This window comes from Salmo salar, chromosome ssa03 (assembly GCF_905237065.1).
Source record: "Salmo salar chromosome ssa03, Ssal_v3.1, whole genome shotgun sequence".
NCBI lineage: Eukaryota > Metazoa > Chordata > Actinopteri > Salmoniformes > Salmonidae > Salmo > Salmo salar.
The window spans coordinates 36,802,177-36,819,973 of NC_059444.1; the positions used below are offsets into that span (position 1 = coordinate 36,802,177).

The window sequence follows — 17,797 nt, forward strand, 5'->3', positions numbered from 1 at the left end:
GCTACCAAAATTATTCTGAAGTGTGCCAGACCTTGCAGTCCCAAGATAGAAGGGGGAAGAATTTCGGCAGGCAAGAAAATAGCCTTGCCGAAATCCTCCCCCCGTCCCTTCTAATTTCCTTAATTTTGTGGCTAGAGTCAAATACTTTCTGTGGCACACACCACTGGTCAACATGAGCTACCAAAAGTATTCTGAAGTGTGCCAGGCCTTGCAGTCCCAAGCTAGAAGGGGAGGGGGGAGAATTTCAGCTGGCAAGAAAGTAGCCTTGCCGAAATCCTCCCCACTTCTAATATCCTTAATTTTGTGGCTAGAGTCAAATACTTTCTGTGGCACACACTAATGGTCAACATGAGCTACCAAAATTATTCTGAAGTGTGCCAGGCCTTGCAGTCCCAAGTTAGAAGGGGAGGGGGAAGAATTTCGGCAGGCAAGAAAGTAGCCTTGCCGAAATCCTCCCCACTTCTAATATCCTTAATTTTGTGGCTAGAGTTAAATACTTTCTGGTCAACATGAGCTACCAAAATGATTCTGACGTGTGCCAGGACTTGCTGTCACGCGTGCTCCCTCTCTGGCCTCTAGGTCACTAGGCTGCTCGTCATGGCGCACACCTGTCACCATTGTCACGCACATCAGCGCATTATGACACTCACCTAGACTCCATCACCTCCTTGATTACCTGCCCTATTTATGTCACCCCCTTAGGTTCCTTCCCCAGGCGTCATTGTTTCTGTTTCTGTGTCATGTCTGTGCGTTGTTGGTGTTTTCTTGTTTTGTATTATGTTACGTTTATTTATTAAAACACAAATTCCTGAACTTGCTTCACGACTCTCAGCGCACATCGTTACGCTTTGCAGTCCCAAGATAGATGGGGGGAGAATTTCGGCTGGCAAGGAAATGGCCTTGCCTAGCCCCCCCCTTCTAATTTCCATACTTTTGTGGCTAGAGTCAAATACTTTCTGTGGCACATGTCAGAGTCAAATACTTTCTATAGAACAAACTTCACGTCAAGATAGGCATCCGAAATTAATAATTAATGTATGTGTGATATATTAAACATAGAGGAGGGAGTAAAATGTAGGCAAGCAATAAACATTTCCGAACAACTACTAGTCGAATAAGACATGGGAGAGATGACGAATCTTGGCAAAGATATGTATTTATAGACTAATACACTTAAAACAAATAGCCAAACCGAAAACTGCAGACATTACTAGTGCCTCCAGCGTGATCAAACCGACATTTGCGTTCACGCGAAGGGGGGGGATTCTGGCAGGGGGGAGCTTTTTGGCACACATCAACAGCTGGAAAACAACGACAGTTTCTTGAAATGTACACAAAATAATTAAAAAAGGTTTGACTGCTAAATGGTAGTCCCTGTTCTCCTGCATTCTTGTTTAACTTTTGTAAGTTAAGTGGCGGTTTGTTGGGGAGAAGAACGTCAAGGAAAGATTTGCTAGCTAGCTACTGTAACGTTAGTTAGCTACAGTACTTGCTAATTTAGCTGGCTAATGTTAGCTCTTTGTAATCCTCCATGGACATCTTACATTTTCATGTTGACCTGTTGTAGCAGACATTTGATTTATGTTTAGTTAATTATAGTAAATACGTGTGTGTGTGTGTGAGAGATATGATCACTAACCTTAGAAAACATTGTCATGCTAACTGTGTATCTGTAAGTGAGAGAAAGCAGGGGAGAGATGATGATTATGATCACAATAACTTACAGAAAAGATTGTCATCATGTCAACCGTGTGTGTGTGTGTGTGTGAGAGAGAAATATGATACATGAATACACAAAACATTGATTGACTGTTTGTGTGGGTAAGACATTAAGCTAGACTAATTGTTGGAAGTTGTACCCAATTTGGATGTGATTTTCTTCATTTATCAGAGATCTTTGTATTTTTGTGTATTTTGTATTTGAGAATACCATATTTTGCCAGTCCCTGCTTCCCCTCAACACATTCTAACGTGACACATCTCAACTGCCTTTGTCAATTCTTGATTCTCTGTTTTTGCAGGAATCTTCTAGCTTGGATGACAGGATGGAGGAGGAAACAAAGGGAAGGAAGTTATCCAGCCGGCTGACTAAAAAATGTAAATAGCCTATTCTTTGCTGTCTATCTCTCTCCGCCTCTGTCTGACTGCCAAATTGCTGAGGGACAGCATAGTCAATGTACTTGCTAGGCTAAGCCTAACTTAGTGAAGACCTTAGGTAATGGTTAATCATGATTTGTCTCTGTCTTTACAGTTCCTGAAACATGTCAATGACCTGATGTATGGCCTCTACAGCAGTGCTTGGCCACCCACTGAGTTACCAGTGACCTTTTCTGCCACATCCCAGGGAAAGGAGAGAGCAGAACCACCCCGCCTTAAATCCATACTCATTGACAGTAAGTTGTGTGCAAAATGTTGATGTTTGATACTCTGATCTTCAATGTGTATAGATTCCTACTAACCAGCTTTGTAAGAACTACAGTAGGCTTGTACTAGCTATGCTGATGATCATGAACGTTTTTTCTCTGCATCAGGTCTCACTGAGACTGGATTTCCCAAGAGACATGCTATACCCTTTTGGGTTCCATGTAGAACCTTTTCCACAGATGGTTCTACCTGGAACCAAAAAGGGTTCTCTGGGGACAGCCAAATAACAATTCTTTTTATTAGAGTGTAGTATAAGTAAACTCAGCAAGAAAAGAAACGTCCCTTTTTCAGGACCCTGTCTTTCAAAGATAATTCCTAAAAATTCAAATAACTTCACAGATCTTCATTGTAAAGGGTTTAAACACTGTTTTCCATGCTTGTTCAATGAACCATAAACAATTAATGAACATGCACCTGTGGAACGGTCGTTAAGACACTAACAGCTTACAGACGGTAGGCAATTAAGGTCACAGTTATGAAAACTTAGGACAATAAAGAGGCCTTTCTACTGACTCTGAAAAACACCAAAAGAAAGATGCCCAGGGTCCCTGCTCATCTGCGTGAACGTGCCTTAGGCATACTGCAAGGAGGCATGAGGACTGCAGGTGTGGCCAGGACAATAAATTGCAATATCCGTACTGTAAGACGCCTAAGACAGTGCTACAGGGAGACAGGATGGACAGCTGATCGTCCTCGCAGTGGCAGACCACATGTAACAACACCTGCACAGGATTGGTACATCCGAACATCACACCTGCTGGACAGGTACAGGATGGCAACAACAACTGCCCGAGTTACACCAGGAACGCACAGTCCCTCAATCAGTGCTCAGACTGTCTGCAATAGACTGAGAGGGGCTGGACTGAAGTCTTGTAGGGCTGTTGTAAGTCAGGTCCTTACCAGACATCACCGGCAACAACGTTGCCTATTGGCACAACCCACCGTCACTGGACCAGACAGGACTGGCAAAAAGTGCTCTTCACTGACGAGCCGCGGTTTTGTCTCACCAGGGGTGATGGTCGGATTCGCGTTTATCATCCAAGGAATGAGCATTACACCGAGGCCTGTACTCTGAAGCGGGATCGATTTGGAGGTGGAGGGTTCGTCATGTTCTGGGGCAGTGTGTCACAGCATCATCGGACTGATCTTGTTGTCATTGCAGGCAATGTCAACGCTGTGCGTTACAGGGAAGATATCCTCCTCCCTCAGGTGGTACCCTTCCTGCAGGCTCATCCTGACATGACCCTCCAGCATGACACTGCCATCACGCACAGAATGAGCAGTATGGCTGATTTCCTGCAAGACAGGAATGTCAGTGTTCTGCCATGGCCAGCGAAGAGCCTGGATCTCAATCCCATTGAGCATGTCTAGGACCTGTTGGATCGGAGGGTGAGGGCTAGGGATATTCCCCCCAGAAATGTCAGGGAACTTGCAGGTGCATTGGTGGAAGAGTGGGGTAACATCTCACAGCAAGAACTGACAAATCTGGTGCAGTCCATGAGGAGGAGATGCACTGCAGTGCTTAATGCAGCTGGTGACCACACCAGATACTGACTGTTACTTTTGATTTTGACCCCCCCTTTGTTCAGGGACACACTATTCCATTTATGTTAGTCACATGTCTGTGGAGCTTTTTCAGTTTATGTCTCAGTTGTTGAATCTTATGTTCATACAAATATTTACACATGTTAAGTTTGCTGAAAATAAACGCAGTTGACAGTGAGAGGACGTTTTTTTGTTGTTGCTGAGTTTAGATCCAATTGAAATAGCACCGCTTCTAATAACTTAAAGCAAATCAAATCCAATTTTAACTCACCTTTTTTTTCAGTTACAAAACTCTTGTGAAATGATTCAACAGACACCTCCCTTGGTGAGTCATGTAAAGTTTCTCCCATTTCTCTCTTGCTCATTCTCTCTGTCGCTCACGCAAACTCACACACGTGTGCAATTGCAAAGAAGAGGAAGAGATTTGCCAATTACATCCATTTCTAACACTGTTTGTTGCAGGAATGATATGACAGACATCTCTAAGCTATATAACTGCTACAAAATTCTTCAACTAGTACCATGGAAATACTTTTAGCCAGCTGAGTCCACAAAGTTTCTTCAAGAATGTCCTTTTATAGTTTACTTATTAAATCTCAAATTTATAAAGTTGTAATGCGCTGATTCTCTTCACTTCAGATCTGAATCATCACATGACTCTTCGAGAGGGCCACAACACTCCAGATCGCCTTCTGTGCTGAGGTCCTTGATGAGGATCTACCCCATCACACCACTTTTATTAATCATTAAACAAATACAACAATGGGCCTTTATATACTCCCAGTATTTCTATGCATGTAATTTCTGTGGGTGAATTATGAAACAATTACTGCATGCAGATGTGCAAAAAATTGATGTAGATTCGTTTTTTCCATTGCTTGATCTATTTTAAATGTAAGAATATGATGCAGATTAACTTTAGTTAGTAACTATGGAAACAAATAGAAATGTAATGAAACATGTTTTCAATATCCAACTTTATCCTCTGCAAAACTTTTACAGTACACTCTTAGAAAAAAAGGGGCTATCTAGGACCTAAAAGGGTTATTCGTCTGTCCCCCTAGAAGAACCCTGTTTGGTACAGAATCAATGTGCGGTAGTACAGGTTAGTCGAGGTAATTTGTACATGTAGGTAGGGGTAAAGTGACCACGCATTGATAATAAACAGTGAGTAGCAGCAGTTAAAAACAATGTAAATAGTCCGGGTGGCTATTTGATTAATTGTTCAGCAGTCTTATGGCCTGGGGGTAGAAGCTGTTAAGGTCATTTGGACCTAGACTTGGCGCTCCGGCACCGCTTACCGTGCGGTAGCAGAGAGAACAGTCAATGACTTTGGTGCCTGGAGTCTTTGACAATTTTTTGGGCCTTCCTCTGACACCACCTAGTCCGCCTAGGTCCTGAATGGCGGGAAGGCCCAGTGATGTACTGGACCGTACGCACTATCATCTGTAGCGCCTTACGGTTGGATGCCGAGCAGATTCCATACCAGGCGGTGATGCAACCGGTCAGGATGCTCTCGGTGGTGCAGTTGTAGAACTTTTTGAGGATCTGGGGACCCATGCCAAATCTTTTCAGTCTCCTGAGGGGGAAAAGGTGTTGTCGTGCCCTCTTAACAACTGTCTTAGTGTGTTTGGACCATGATAGTTTGTTGGTGATGTGGACATCAAGGAACTTGAAACTCTCGACCCGCTCCACTACAGCCCTGTCGATGTGAAGCGGGGCTGATCAGGCCTACCACTGTTGTGCAAAGTACAGATGAGACAACCAACATAAAAAAATGCATTTTACATTCAAACAGGCAGACCATGAGGACAGATATAATTTGTTCTCAGAACAAGGTGCCAATATTTATGTTTATGACACTACCCCTCTTCCCCTGGGTGTGTGGTGTGGACATATAACACAAAGTTAGCCTAAGATAGAAAATATGGAAATATTGACATAGTTTCACAGGTAATTTGAGTTTCCCACAAAGATCAAATTTCCCCAAAACATAAGGACCATCTTTACCATTTACGATTATTTTTATGTTTTTGTGTAACAGGTCAACCATTTCTCTTCTCCTAAGGCCTGATCAGCCCCGCTTCACATCGACAGGGCTGTAGTGGAGCGGGTCGAGAGTTTCAAGTTCCTTGATGTCCACATCACCAACAAAGTATCATGGTCCAAAGACACCAAGACAGTCGTTGGACGCACTTTTATTGTACAGTACAATTAAATGTAGTTACTCATATTATGAACATTATGGTAGTTGAGGCGTGGTTACATGGGCTGATTTACATATCAGTGCATATACTTGGCCATGTACATATTCAAAACAGTCCACCATTATCGACTGGCGATACAAGAGGAGTCTCAAGCAACTGTTTACGCCAACGTTTTGAAACTGATAAGAGGTAAAACAACAATCGTACAGGATTATTTTAGGACGTGATTGAAAAATGCTCTTTATCGGTGAAATACTGCTACGTTTTTTTTAACGTAAAGGGCAGTAAAGCCCTCTTTAGAGTCTGTATGATGTGTTATTTTTCTTGTTTGGTAACCAACTAAACCTTAGTTAAGGCGATATGTTAAGCGTGTTTTGGTCTTTCTCGCTCAACCGCTGGTTTACCAAATTATGCTCTTGTCATAATGTAACATTAAGTGTAACTAAATACGGTATCATACTGAGGTCCAGAATGACGTCGTTACCCACGATACGTTGTCAAAAGGTGGCGCTATATCCCCCTATTATTTAATCGTATTTTCCTCCAGTGTAGGCTCAGTTTCAAACATCACGACTTAAATTCAACATCCATTTTCAATTCCTTCCCTTTTTCCCCTCATCAGCTAATGGCCCTCTCAGGCTGGGTGTGTTTGGTGACAGGTGCCTCTCGTGGCATTGGAAGAGGCATTGCCCTGCAGCTGTCAGAGGCAGGAGCTACTGTCTACATCACTGGCCGACAGGAGAAGACCCTGAAGGAAACTGCTGCTCAGGTGAACTTTCATACTTTCATGTGTACTAAATGTCCCTAGTACACATAAAAGCTTAATGGAGGTCTCGTGAGAAAGGTGACAAACGAGGCTGAAAGATATTTCCACTGAATACTGTTGTTGGGGGGGGGGTCAGAGAGACAATTAGAAGACATATTGACCACTGTTGTTTGGTTGAAGACTAATTAACCACTTTCAATCTCCAATCTCAATGGCAGGTGAAGGAGAGGGGTGGGAACTGTGTGCCAGTTGTATGTGATTCTTCAAGTGATGAAGACCTAAAATATCTATTTGATCAAATCCAACGTGAGCAGAATGGCAGACTGGACATCCTAGTGAACAACGCCTATGCTGGTGTACAGGTCAGTGACATCGTTGCAGGGAAAACTGTCAATAGACAGGGTTTGTAAAAACAACACTGGTTGTTTGAAGTGACATTAGTGTATGGAGAGGGAATTTCAATCACCTTATCAAAAAAGTGTAAAAAGTCTTTATGACTAATGACGATGATGATTTCTAATGTTATTTCAGGCTATTTTCACTAACATGGGGAAGAAGTTCTGGGAAACCGATCCAACCATATGGGATTCCATAAACAACACTGGCCTTAGGTACTCTCTCATTAGTTTAGTAAGATCTTACTTTGAACTGCACCCTATTGCAGTGTTTCAGTCTCTTTGTTCTGATGGGCAGACCGCTTTCAGCTTCTGACAGTCAACTCCACCTTATACTCACAAGTCGGTAGCAGATAAGTAGATAACAGTGCTTTGGTTATCTGTAAGCTTTGACACTTTGCATTTATTTCTGTCAGGGGACACTATTTCTGCTCAGTGTATGCTTCACGGATGATGGTGGCACAGGGCAGGGGCTTGATTGTGGTCATCTCTTCTATGGGAGGGTTGAGGTATCTCTTCAATGTGTCATATGGGGTTGGTAAGGCTGCGGTGAGTTCTGCCATCTCTCCTAATTATTAATTATCTGCTCACCTCAATGACATTTCCTATTTTTAGTGTGAAATAACTGTAGTCATCCAAAGTAACACAGATCTTGAACATATCACTCCCTCTTTTAAGTTCAAGTTTGTGTGTTAGAGTTTGTTCAACTTTCAACAAGTGCATTTTATGCTTTATTTTTATCTCAGCTCTGATACTCTAATCCATATCCTCTCCAGTGTGACAGGCTAGCTGCAGACACAGCAGTTGAGCTGAGAAGCAGGGGAGTGGCCTCTGTCAGCCTGTGGCCGGGAGCAGTTCAGACAGAGCTGGTGTCTCAACTCATCATTGAGAAGGATGCTCCACCAGGCGTTGATCCTAAGGTAGATGATAAACCATTAGTCAGCGCCTAAAATTTACTTTTTGGTCCACCAGCCACTGTGGCAGGTAGATTTAAAAAATCTACCCTTTAAGGGCGGGAGGTTACCGTGGTAATGGGGCCACTGTGTGTGTGTGTGTGTGTGTGTGTGTGTGTGTGTGAGAGATGGGCTCTGACTAGGGCGTCTCCGCTATCAGTTAAAGCAGCAGACTCAAACTAACTTTGAAAAACAACCTGAGCTTTTGAACAAAACTATATCAATAGCCAGTGTAACTGGTGTGAAATGGCTAGCTAGTTAGCAGGGTGCGCGCTAATAGGGTTTCAATCGGTGACATCACTTGCTCTGAGATCTTGAAGTAGTTGTTTCCCTTGCTCTGCTTTTCTGGAGCAATGGGTAACGATGCTTTGTGGGAGGCAGTTGTTGTGTGCAGAGGGTCCCTGGTTCGAGCCCGGGTAAGGGCGAGGGCTGGAAGGAAAACTGTACACCAAGAAACACGAAGACAAAGTCTCACTTTGTAGACTTTCGAGTAAATTAGACAACTTTTATGCCTGTGCGCAGCGCCTACAAAAAGGAATATATCAGCACTTCACTCAGAGTGCACAGCTCTCCATCCAGGCGGTGTTGCTGCGTGAGGGGGGATATAGGATTCATATTTCTTTGTGTGACTAGCAGTTATGAAAGAAAACAGCAGAAATACTTTGAAAACAGGTACTGCAGCATTTTTGTACTATAAATCGCAATATGCACATGTGCTCATACTTGACTTTTGACAATTTTTATTTGCAAATGTCATGCTCGCACTGTAGAGCCTGGCAAATTGACCAACTGCCAACATGGCTGGTGAAATAGACATTCTTACCTGCCAATACTTAAATCTACCTGCATTTGGCTGATGGCGGTGTTCATTTTATGCCTTGATTAGAGTATTGCCATTCAGTATGGGTGGTTTGAGAGGCTGATGCAGTTTTCTCCAAGTTCAGTAACCTGGAAATAAGGCTGTGCGGCTTGTGCACCAGATTATTTGCAAAATTATACATTTTCATAGGCTTTACTAGTTCTTATTCTCTCTTACTGTATTGAGTTTGTGGAAATGACATAACTCCCTGTTTCTCTCAGTTCAGAGCCTTCTTTGCCAATGGAGAAACCACAGAGCTGAGTGGGAAGTGCATTGTTGAGCTGGCGAAAGGTACATTATGCTACAGCATGTACATGGCCATGCACCATTATATTTCTACAGTTGATAATAAAGCCACATTTTTATTAAAATGGAAAAAAATCAACAAAAGTAGCTTCTAAGCAAAATACAATTTCTCAAGCAAGAATTTAGCTATGACTGTCTGGGAGTGGCCTGAGAGAGGAGCCTAATGGGAGGGTTGTGTAACCTGAAAAAAATATTTTATTGGCAGAGAGGATGGCAAACTCTTTGTTATTGGTCTATTAACTTATACCATGACGTCCAAAAATCCCACTCAGCCAAACAAGCTGAAATTTCAGGCGTTTTCTTTTTTTTCATACAGCTCTTACACTAAAGGTGTAAACATTTTAGCAGTCGTGCTTATCCAGAGCGACTTACAGTAGTGAGTGCATACATTTTCATACTTCATTTTTCATACTGGGCCCCCATGGGAATTGAACCCACAACCAACTGAGCTACACGAGACCATAATTTTCACAATTTTACAGTATTATTGCAAACTCAGTGTGGATACATACATGCATACAGTTGAAGTCGGAAATTTGCATACACTTTGGTTAAATGAAAACAACTCGTTTTTCAACCACTCCACAAATTTATTGTTAACAAACTAGAGTTTTGGCAAGTCGGTTAGGACATCTACTTTGTGCATGACACAAGTAATTGTTCCAACAATTGTTTACAGACAGATTATTTCACTTAGAATTCACTGTATCATAATTCCATTGGGTCAGAAGTTTACATACACTAAGTTAACTGTGCCTTCAAGCAGCTTGGAAAATTCCAGAAAATTATGTCATGGCTTTAGAAGCTTCTGATAGGCTAATTGACATCATTTGAGTCAATTGTAGGTGTACCTGTGGATATATTGCAAGGCCTATCTTCCAACTCAGTGCCTCTTTGCTTGACATCATTGGAAAATCTAAAGAAATCAGCCAAGACCTCAGAAAAATTATTGTAGACCTCCACAAGTCTGGTTCATCCTTGAGAGCAATTTCCAAACACCTGAAGGTACCACATTCATCTGTACAAACAATAGTACGTAAGTATAAACAACATGGGACCACGCAGCCGTCATACCACTCAGGAAGGAGATGCGTTCTGTCTCCTAGAGATTAACGTACTTTGGTGCGAAAAGTGCAAATCAATCCCAGAACAACAGCAAAGGACCTTGTGAAGATGCTGGAGGAAATGGGTACAAAAGTATCTACAGTGCCTTGCAAAAGTATTCGGCCCCCTTGAACTTTTCGACCTTTTGCCACATTTCAGGCTTCAAACATAAAGATATAAAACTGTAATTTTTTGTGAAGAATCAACAACAAGTGGGACACAATCATGAAGTGGAACGAAATTTATTGGATATTTCAAACTTTTTTAACAAATAAAAAACTGAAAAATTGGGCGTGCAAAATTATTCAGCCCCCTTAAGTTAATACTTTGTAGCGCCACCTTTTGCTGCGATTACAGCTGTAAGTCGCTTGGGGTATCTCATCAGTTTTGCACATCGAGAGACTGAAATTTTTGCCCATTCCTCCTTGCAAAACAGCTCGAGCTCAGTGAGGTTGGATGGAGAGCGTTTGTGAACAGCAGTTTTCAGTTCTTTCCACAGATTCTCGATTGGATTCAGGTCTGGACTTTGACTTGGCCATTCTAACACCTGGATATGTTTATTTGTGAACCATTCCATTGTAGATTTTGCTTTATGTTTTGGATCTGTTGGAAGACAAATCTCTGTCCCAGTCTCAGGTCTTTTGCAGACTCCATCAGGTTTTCTTCCAGAATGGTCCTGTATTTGGCTCCATCCATCTTCCCATCAATTTTAACCATCTTCCCTGCCCCTGCTGAAGAAAATCAGGCCCAAACCATGATGCTGCCACCACCATGTTTGACAGTGGGGATGGTGTGTTCAGGGTGATGAGCTGTGTTGCTTTTATGCCAAACATAACGTTTTGCATTGTTGCCAAAAAGTTTGATTTTGGTTTCATCTGACCAGAGCACCTTCTTCCACATGTTTGGTGTGTCTCCCAGGTGGCTAGTGGCAAACTTTAAACAACACTTTTTATGGATATCTTTAAGAAATGGCTTTCTTCTTGCCACTCTTCCATAAAGGCCAGATTTGTGCAGTATACAACTGATTGTTGTCCTATGGACAGAGTCTCCCACCTCAGCTGTAGATCTCTGCAGTTCATCCAGAGTGATCATGGGCCTCTTGGCTGCATCTCTGATCAGTCTTCTCCTTGTATGAGCTGAAAGTTTAGAGGGACGGCCGGGTCTTCGTAGATTTGCAGTGGTCTGATACTCCTTCCATTTCAATATTATCGCTTGCACAGTGCTCCTTGGGATGTTTAAAGCTTGGGAAATCTTTTTGTATCCAAATCCGGCTTTAAACTTCTCCACAACAGCATCTCGGACCTGCCTGGTGTGTTCCTTGTTCTTCATGATGCTCTCTGCGCTTTAAACGGACCTCTGAGACTATCACAGAGCAGGTGCATTTATACGGAGACTTGATTACACACAGGTGGATTCTATTTATCATCATTAGTCATTTAGGTCAACATTGGATCATTCAGAGATCCTCACTGAACTTCTGGAGAGAGTTTGCTGCACTGAAAGTAAAGGGGCTGAATAATTTTGCACGGCCAATTTTTCAGTTTTTTTTATTTGTTAAAAAAGTTTGAAATATCCAATAAATTTCGTTCCACTTCATAATTGTGTCCCACTTGTTGTTGATTCTTCACAAAAATTACAGTTTTATATCTTTGTTTGAAGCCTGAAATGTGGCAATAGGTCAAAGTTCAAGGGGGCCGAATACTTTCGCAAGGCACTGTATATCCACAGTAAAACGAGTCCTATATTGACATAACCTGAAAGGCCGCTCAGCAAGGACGAAGCCACTGCTCCAAAACCGCCATAAAAAAGCCAGACTATGGTTTGCAACTGCACATGGGGACAAAGATTGTACTTTTTGGAGAAATGTCCTCTGGTCTGATGAAAGAAAAATAGAACTGTTTGGACATAATGACCATCGTTATGTTTGGAGGAAAAAGGGGGAGGCTTGCAAGCCGAAGAACACCATCCCAACCGTGAACCACGGGGGTGGCAGCATCATGTTGTGGGGGTGCTTTGCTGCAGGAGGGACTGGTGCGCTTCACAAAATCGATGGCATCATGAGAAAGGAAAATTATGTGGATATATTGAAGCAACATCTCAAGACATCAGTCAGGAAGTTAAAGCTTGGTCACAAATGAGTCTTCCAAATGGACAATGACCCCAAGCATACTTCCAAAGTTGTGGCGAAATGGCTTAAGGGCAACAAAGTCAAGTTATTGGAGTGGCCATCACAAAGCCCTGACCTCAATCCCATAGAACATTTGTGGGCAGAACTGAAAAAGCGTGTGTGAGCAAGGAGGCCTACAAACCTGACTCAGTTACACCAGCTCTGTCAGGAGGAATGGGCCAAAATTCACCCAACTTATTGTGGGAAGCTTGTGGAAGGCTACCTGAAACATTTGACCCCAAGTTTAAATTGTTTAAGGCAATGCTACCAAATACTAATTGAGTGTATGTAAACTTCTGACCCACTGGGAATGTGATGAAAGAAAGCTGAAATAAATCATTCTCTCTACTATTATTCTAACATTTCACATTCTTAAAATAAAGTGGTGATCCTGACTGACCTAAGACGGGGCATTTTTACTAGGATTAAATGTATTTGGCTAAGGTGTATGTAAACTTCCGACTTCAACTGTATATATAAACACATAAACACAGGAAAATCACTTTTTTTGACTGACTATCCTTTGAAGATTACATTGTTTTAGATCTGGGCTTTCACCTTTACTGTTTCGATTTGCAGATTTGTCATTCCAAAGTTTTATTTGTGTTTTGCATTCTTTTTATGATTTGAAGATAAAAACCTGATGTCGCTGTCAGGAAAAGTGTTGATGACCTGTGACCTGTCTAGACGATACGGAATACAAGATGTTGACGGTAAAATATCACTCCCATCACTAATTTTAGTAAAGTGAACGGTGATCATGCACATTTCCAATAGGCTAAATATCGAGGGTAGGCTATTATTTGAATGCAGGTGACATGATGATCGGTGGTGCTTGGCTGCCAATTATCATATAAAATGATATTGCTCTTAAGCCATATGCCATCATATAACCCCCTGTCCACTTAATCAGCAAACTCTTGTCTAGAGAGCATGTGCCAAAACCAGATTGTGCAAGTTTGCTATTTATTGCAACAGTTTTTGTGACAAACCATCGGTAGAGTTGAAAATGCAATGGAAACCCATTTAACTTGTCTTTTATTCAGTGCATTGGAACTTATGTGCACTCTGTCATCATGCACAGCCTTTTATCTGCAACAAGTCAGTTTGATGGCAACACCTCTAGTGGGAAAATGTGCATATATTTTACAATATTCACATAAATCTGTCGCCAATTGGATGGAAACCTAGCTATTGTAGTGTGTATACATTTATTATTATTCCCCCCCCCAAAAAAGATATCTATTTGCATACAGAACTGTACATAGGCCTACACAACACACTCTGTCTTAATCTTTTACGTACTACTCCCTCTTTCTTTCAGGCCGCAGTGTGACTGACTACACCTCCCTTAAATTCCTCCTGACCCAGGTCCCATATCTTTCCTGGCTCTCCTCGATGGTACCCTCATTCTTCCGGGTTCCTCGGTTTGTTCTTACCCTCACCAACGGACGTTTCTGAGCCACCCCAAACTCCTCTGTGACACACAGATTACTGCAGTGTCAGTAATGTACATTTATATGGTATTCCTATACATATAATACTAAATCATTTATAATTCTGTGTTCATATGCATAAGAAGGATTTGCACCAGTGTACTGAATGTACCGTATTATGAATATTACAAGAGTTTATAAGCTTGTATGTGATTAAACTTGTCTATTGCCTCTGACTGACATAAATACATACATACATACATACATACATACATTGGGAAATGCCCCATACAGTACATGTCAAAACCAATGAGTGGAATGGTATCCAATACATCAAACACATGGTTTCCATGTGATTGATGCCATTCCATTCTCTCTGTTCCAGCCATTTTTATGAAATGTCCTCACCTTAACAGTCAAAACAAAAGGACTGATAACTTTCTTTGACAAAATGCTATTTTTGAGGTGATCAAAATGAAGGTATGCTGAATAAAAAAAATGAAGTTATGACTATAACACTATACTGAATATTTCATCGTATGAAGAGAAATTCCAGCTGTGACGTTTTTCTGCATTTAAAAACACTTAAGCAAATGTGAGCGCATTTTGTAATACTGATATGTAAATAAAATTCTCTACATTCCTATACCAACTTCATACTATTTGTTATGTCTGTGAAGCAGGCTCTTTACTTTTCACTCATCTAGCAAACTGGGGCCATACTTGCGAACATTAGAAACCGTTTCTCCGGCCTCACAAGTGGTGCAGCGGTCTAAGGCACTGCATCGCACTGCTTGAGGCGTCAGTACTGACCCAGATTCGATGTCAGGCTGTGTCACAGCCGGCCGTGACCGGGAGACCCATGAGGCGGCGCACAATTGGCCCAGTGTCATCCGGGTTAGGGGAGGGTTTGGTCGGGATTTATTTTGTGTCTTTGCAAGCTGACCTCGGTTGCCAGCTGGACGGTGTTTCCCCCGACACATTGGTGCAGCTGGCTTCCGGGTTAAGCGAGCGGTGTGTCAAGAACGAGTGAGGCTTGGTAGGGTTGTGTTTTGGAGGACGCAAGGCTCTTGACTTTCGCCTCTCCCAAGTCCGTAGGGGAGTTGCAGCGATGGGACAAGACTAACTACCAATTGGATATTACAAAAAAGGGGTAAAAGTTTTCTCCATCTCAAAATGCGCATCAGCCAATTAAAATCGTTGATTTTACTTGAACGTGATAGGTTACATTGTAGCTGGGCCCATCAGATAAACTTGTACACATCAAATATGGTGGATAAATAAGACTGTTTAACATTTAAAAAACTTGTCAGAGTCCTGTCTGTGTAATTTAGTAGGCGTTTCCTCTCGGTTCTCGCGGGAGTTCACAGTTCCGCCATAATATCTAGGATGCTGCTTGGGTCGTCACCAATGATGTGTATAAACTCTGGATGACTGACATGGGGCACTGTATTGAAGCCACCGCACAGCCTTCTTGGTACTCCTCAGTTGTTTACCTGTGATTTTTTTTTTTTTTTTACATTTATCTTATTAAATTACATCACCAGTCAGTGCGGATAGAGCAAGCAAGCTAGTTGTTTACATGCGTGATGGACAGATTAGTATAGCCTATGGCGCAAGATGTACCTGCAATTTTGCGGGTGGGGAGAGAGCAAGAGGGTTGAGGAGGAGGCTTGAAGCGCTGGGCATCTTGTTATGAATTAGGTCCAGAATTATACCTAGGAGGAGCGGGTTCAATTAATAATTAATAATAATAATCTTTACATTTTATGGTAAGCATTAGATTATAGCTTCGTTCAAAGGGAAGTTCTATCAAAATACATCATTATAAGTAAACGAAATCAACACATAAAACAGGCACTTAATCCTTTCAAACCCTTCATTCTGGGTTGACAATCCAATTTCTAAAACCATTGCAGTAGAATGGCTTAACTTAAGACCTTCACTTCATTCAGTTACACATATGCTTCTTTATGATCCAATTTCATTCATGGTAATACTATCATCATAATAAATCATAATAAAGGTTATACTTTTAACGGGAGTGAATCTAATTTCATTCATAATCATCATAATAAAGCTAGGTTATAATCAAAGGTTATAATCAACGGGAGTGAGTATATCAAAAATGCACACACATACACAAGATATCTGTAGATTCAGAGGTGAATAAATCTCCAAAGCTCTTACCGCAATCGGGTTGCATTGACATATGTTCCACGTAATATAGACAGATTATTGGTTTAGATGACATTACCTTCTAAACTTGTTAAAATGAAAACAACCTTCTATCATTACTCATCATCCTTCTCTACAGGGGGGAATGAAAGCTGATAGCTGCTGAGATCTTATTAGCCAGAGAGGCACAGATAGCCTTACAGCATGTTAGTAACACAATTAGGCAAACTAAGCAAAAAATGCACGCTGTAGCACATTGGGCAATTTGGGATCCCCAACTTCCAAACAGGGATTCCAACCAAGTTGCAAGCGTCCGCTCTGATTTTGGGGGATTTTTCTTAGCAACAGTGGCAATGTATTCAGCAAGATCAGTCACATTAGAAGAGTGGTCACCCTGAGGAAGGCACAGTGATGCCGAAACATTGGTAAATACCCATTCAATTGCTTGGAGTTTATACATGGAGTGTGCGACTTTCTTTATTTTGATAGTTTATAGTTTATTCGCCGTTAGTCGTCTCCACACAAACTATTTTTTCTGGGTGTGCGCCAGCTCATGTTTTTGAATCTGGGACCAAAGTACAACCTTCATTGTCAATCATTGCACAAGTTCCCCCTTGACCTGCCAGAAGAGAGGGTTTTGCAGAGCTAACTTACGCAATTATTTTTGTTCATTGCCAATTTTCTCTATGTGTCTAGAGATGTCACGAATTTGGTCTAGGGCACATGCAACTCCATACCCAGGGAAGAACACACCAAATAACCTGGAGGCAGGTGTGTGAGTGATGTCAGTTCGAGACCTCTTATCTCTCCTCATTCCAGGAGGTTTGTAGTCTCTTAACAGAGCCTTCAGATCCCTCTAATTATTTGGAACGGTTCTCATAGCTGTCACCACAAACCCAACAGCACCTCCCCAGTTCGAGGGAAGGCTATAGTAAGCCATCTTACCACACAGCCAATAGGTTCCATCAATAGGTTCCATTCGGAGCTCCTCACAAAGGGCTAATAACATTATAGACTGAAATACCATAAGTAACATTACCAGGTTCCCCAGTGTCGGCATTGTTAATGGTTAACTGTGGTTGTGTAATGCAGAAAATATCATTGGGTCAGGGTTATGTGGCATCTCTACTAAGAATGGAAAGTCCATTTGCACAGTCAGATTTACCCCTATGGGAACTCCCACAAGTGGTAAACCTGCTCCTACCTTAACTGGCCCCAACCCACACATCCAACACACTTTTTGTCCAGACGTAAGATTAGCAACCATTTCTGCTCTAGAGAGGAATAGATTGTCATCATGGTTATGGGGGGCCAGCAGGGCTCTCCTTCTCCGATGACCATCTACTTCTTGGCCACTACTCCGGGCCTGCGTTGTTCCCATTGGCTTAGGACTCATCTCATCTATTTCTGTCAGGTTTCCCACAAGAGGACAGCCTACTGTTCTTATTAGCACTCCT

The 17,797-nt window shown here is 42.0% G+C and overlaps 1 protein-coding gene and 1 long non-coding RNA gene across 3 annotated transcripts; one reads left to right on the plus strand and one right to left on the minus strand.

The window, feature by feature from the left end:
- Positions 1–1,239: 1,239 nt before the first annotated feature.
- dhrs1 (dehydrogenase/reductase (SDR family) member 1) lies at positions 1,240–14,814 on the plus strand. 2 transcript variants are annotated; one of them, XM_014191267.2, is made up of 13 exons: positions 1,240–1,403; positions 2,022–2,097; positions 2,252–2,393; positions 4,253–4,294; positions 4,609–4,671; positions 6,799–6,945; positions 7,161–7,304; positions 7,474–7,553; positions 7,754–7,886; positions 8,114–8,257; positions 9,371–9,440; positions 13,359–13,439; positions 14,051–14,814. In XM_014191267.2, the coding sequence occupies exons 6-13, from the start codon at positions 6,802–6,804 to the stop codon at positions 14,185–14,187; spliced, it is 933 nt and encodes a 310-aa protein (XP_014046742.1). In that variant the 5' UTR covers positions 1,240–1,403; positions 2,022–2,097; positions 2,252–2,393; positions 4,253–4,294; positions 4,609–4,671; positions 6,799–6,801; the 3' UTR covers positions 14,188–14,814. The 2 variants fall into 2 exon arrangements, with proteins under 2 accessions (XP_014046742.1, NP_001134326.1); NM_001140854.1 differs by lacking the exons at positions 1,240–1,403; positions 2,022–2,097; positions 2,252–2,393; positions 4,253–4,294; positions 4,609–4,671 and adding an exon at positions 6,309–6,365 and having other exon boundaries at positions 14,051–14,397.
- On the minus strand, positions 14,648–16,612 carry LOC123741635 (uncharacterized). Its single transcript, XR_006769124.1, has 2 exons — positions 16,353–16,612; positions 14,648–15,880 (listed from the first exon to the last, which is right to left on the minus strand). It is a non-coding gene; the product is annotated as an uncharacterized lncRNA (long non-coding RNA).
- Between the last annotated feature and the right edge of the window lie 1,185 nt (positions 16,613–17,797).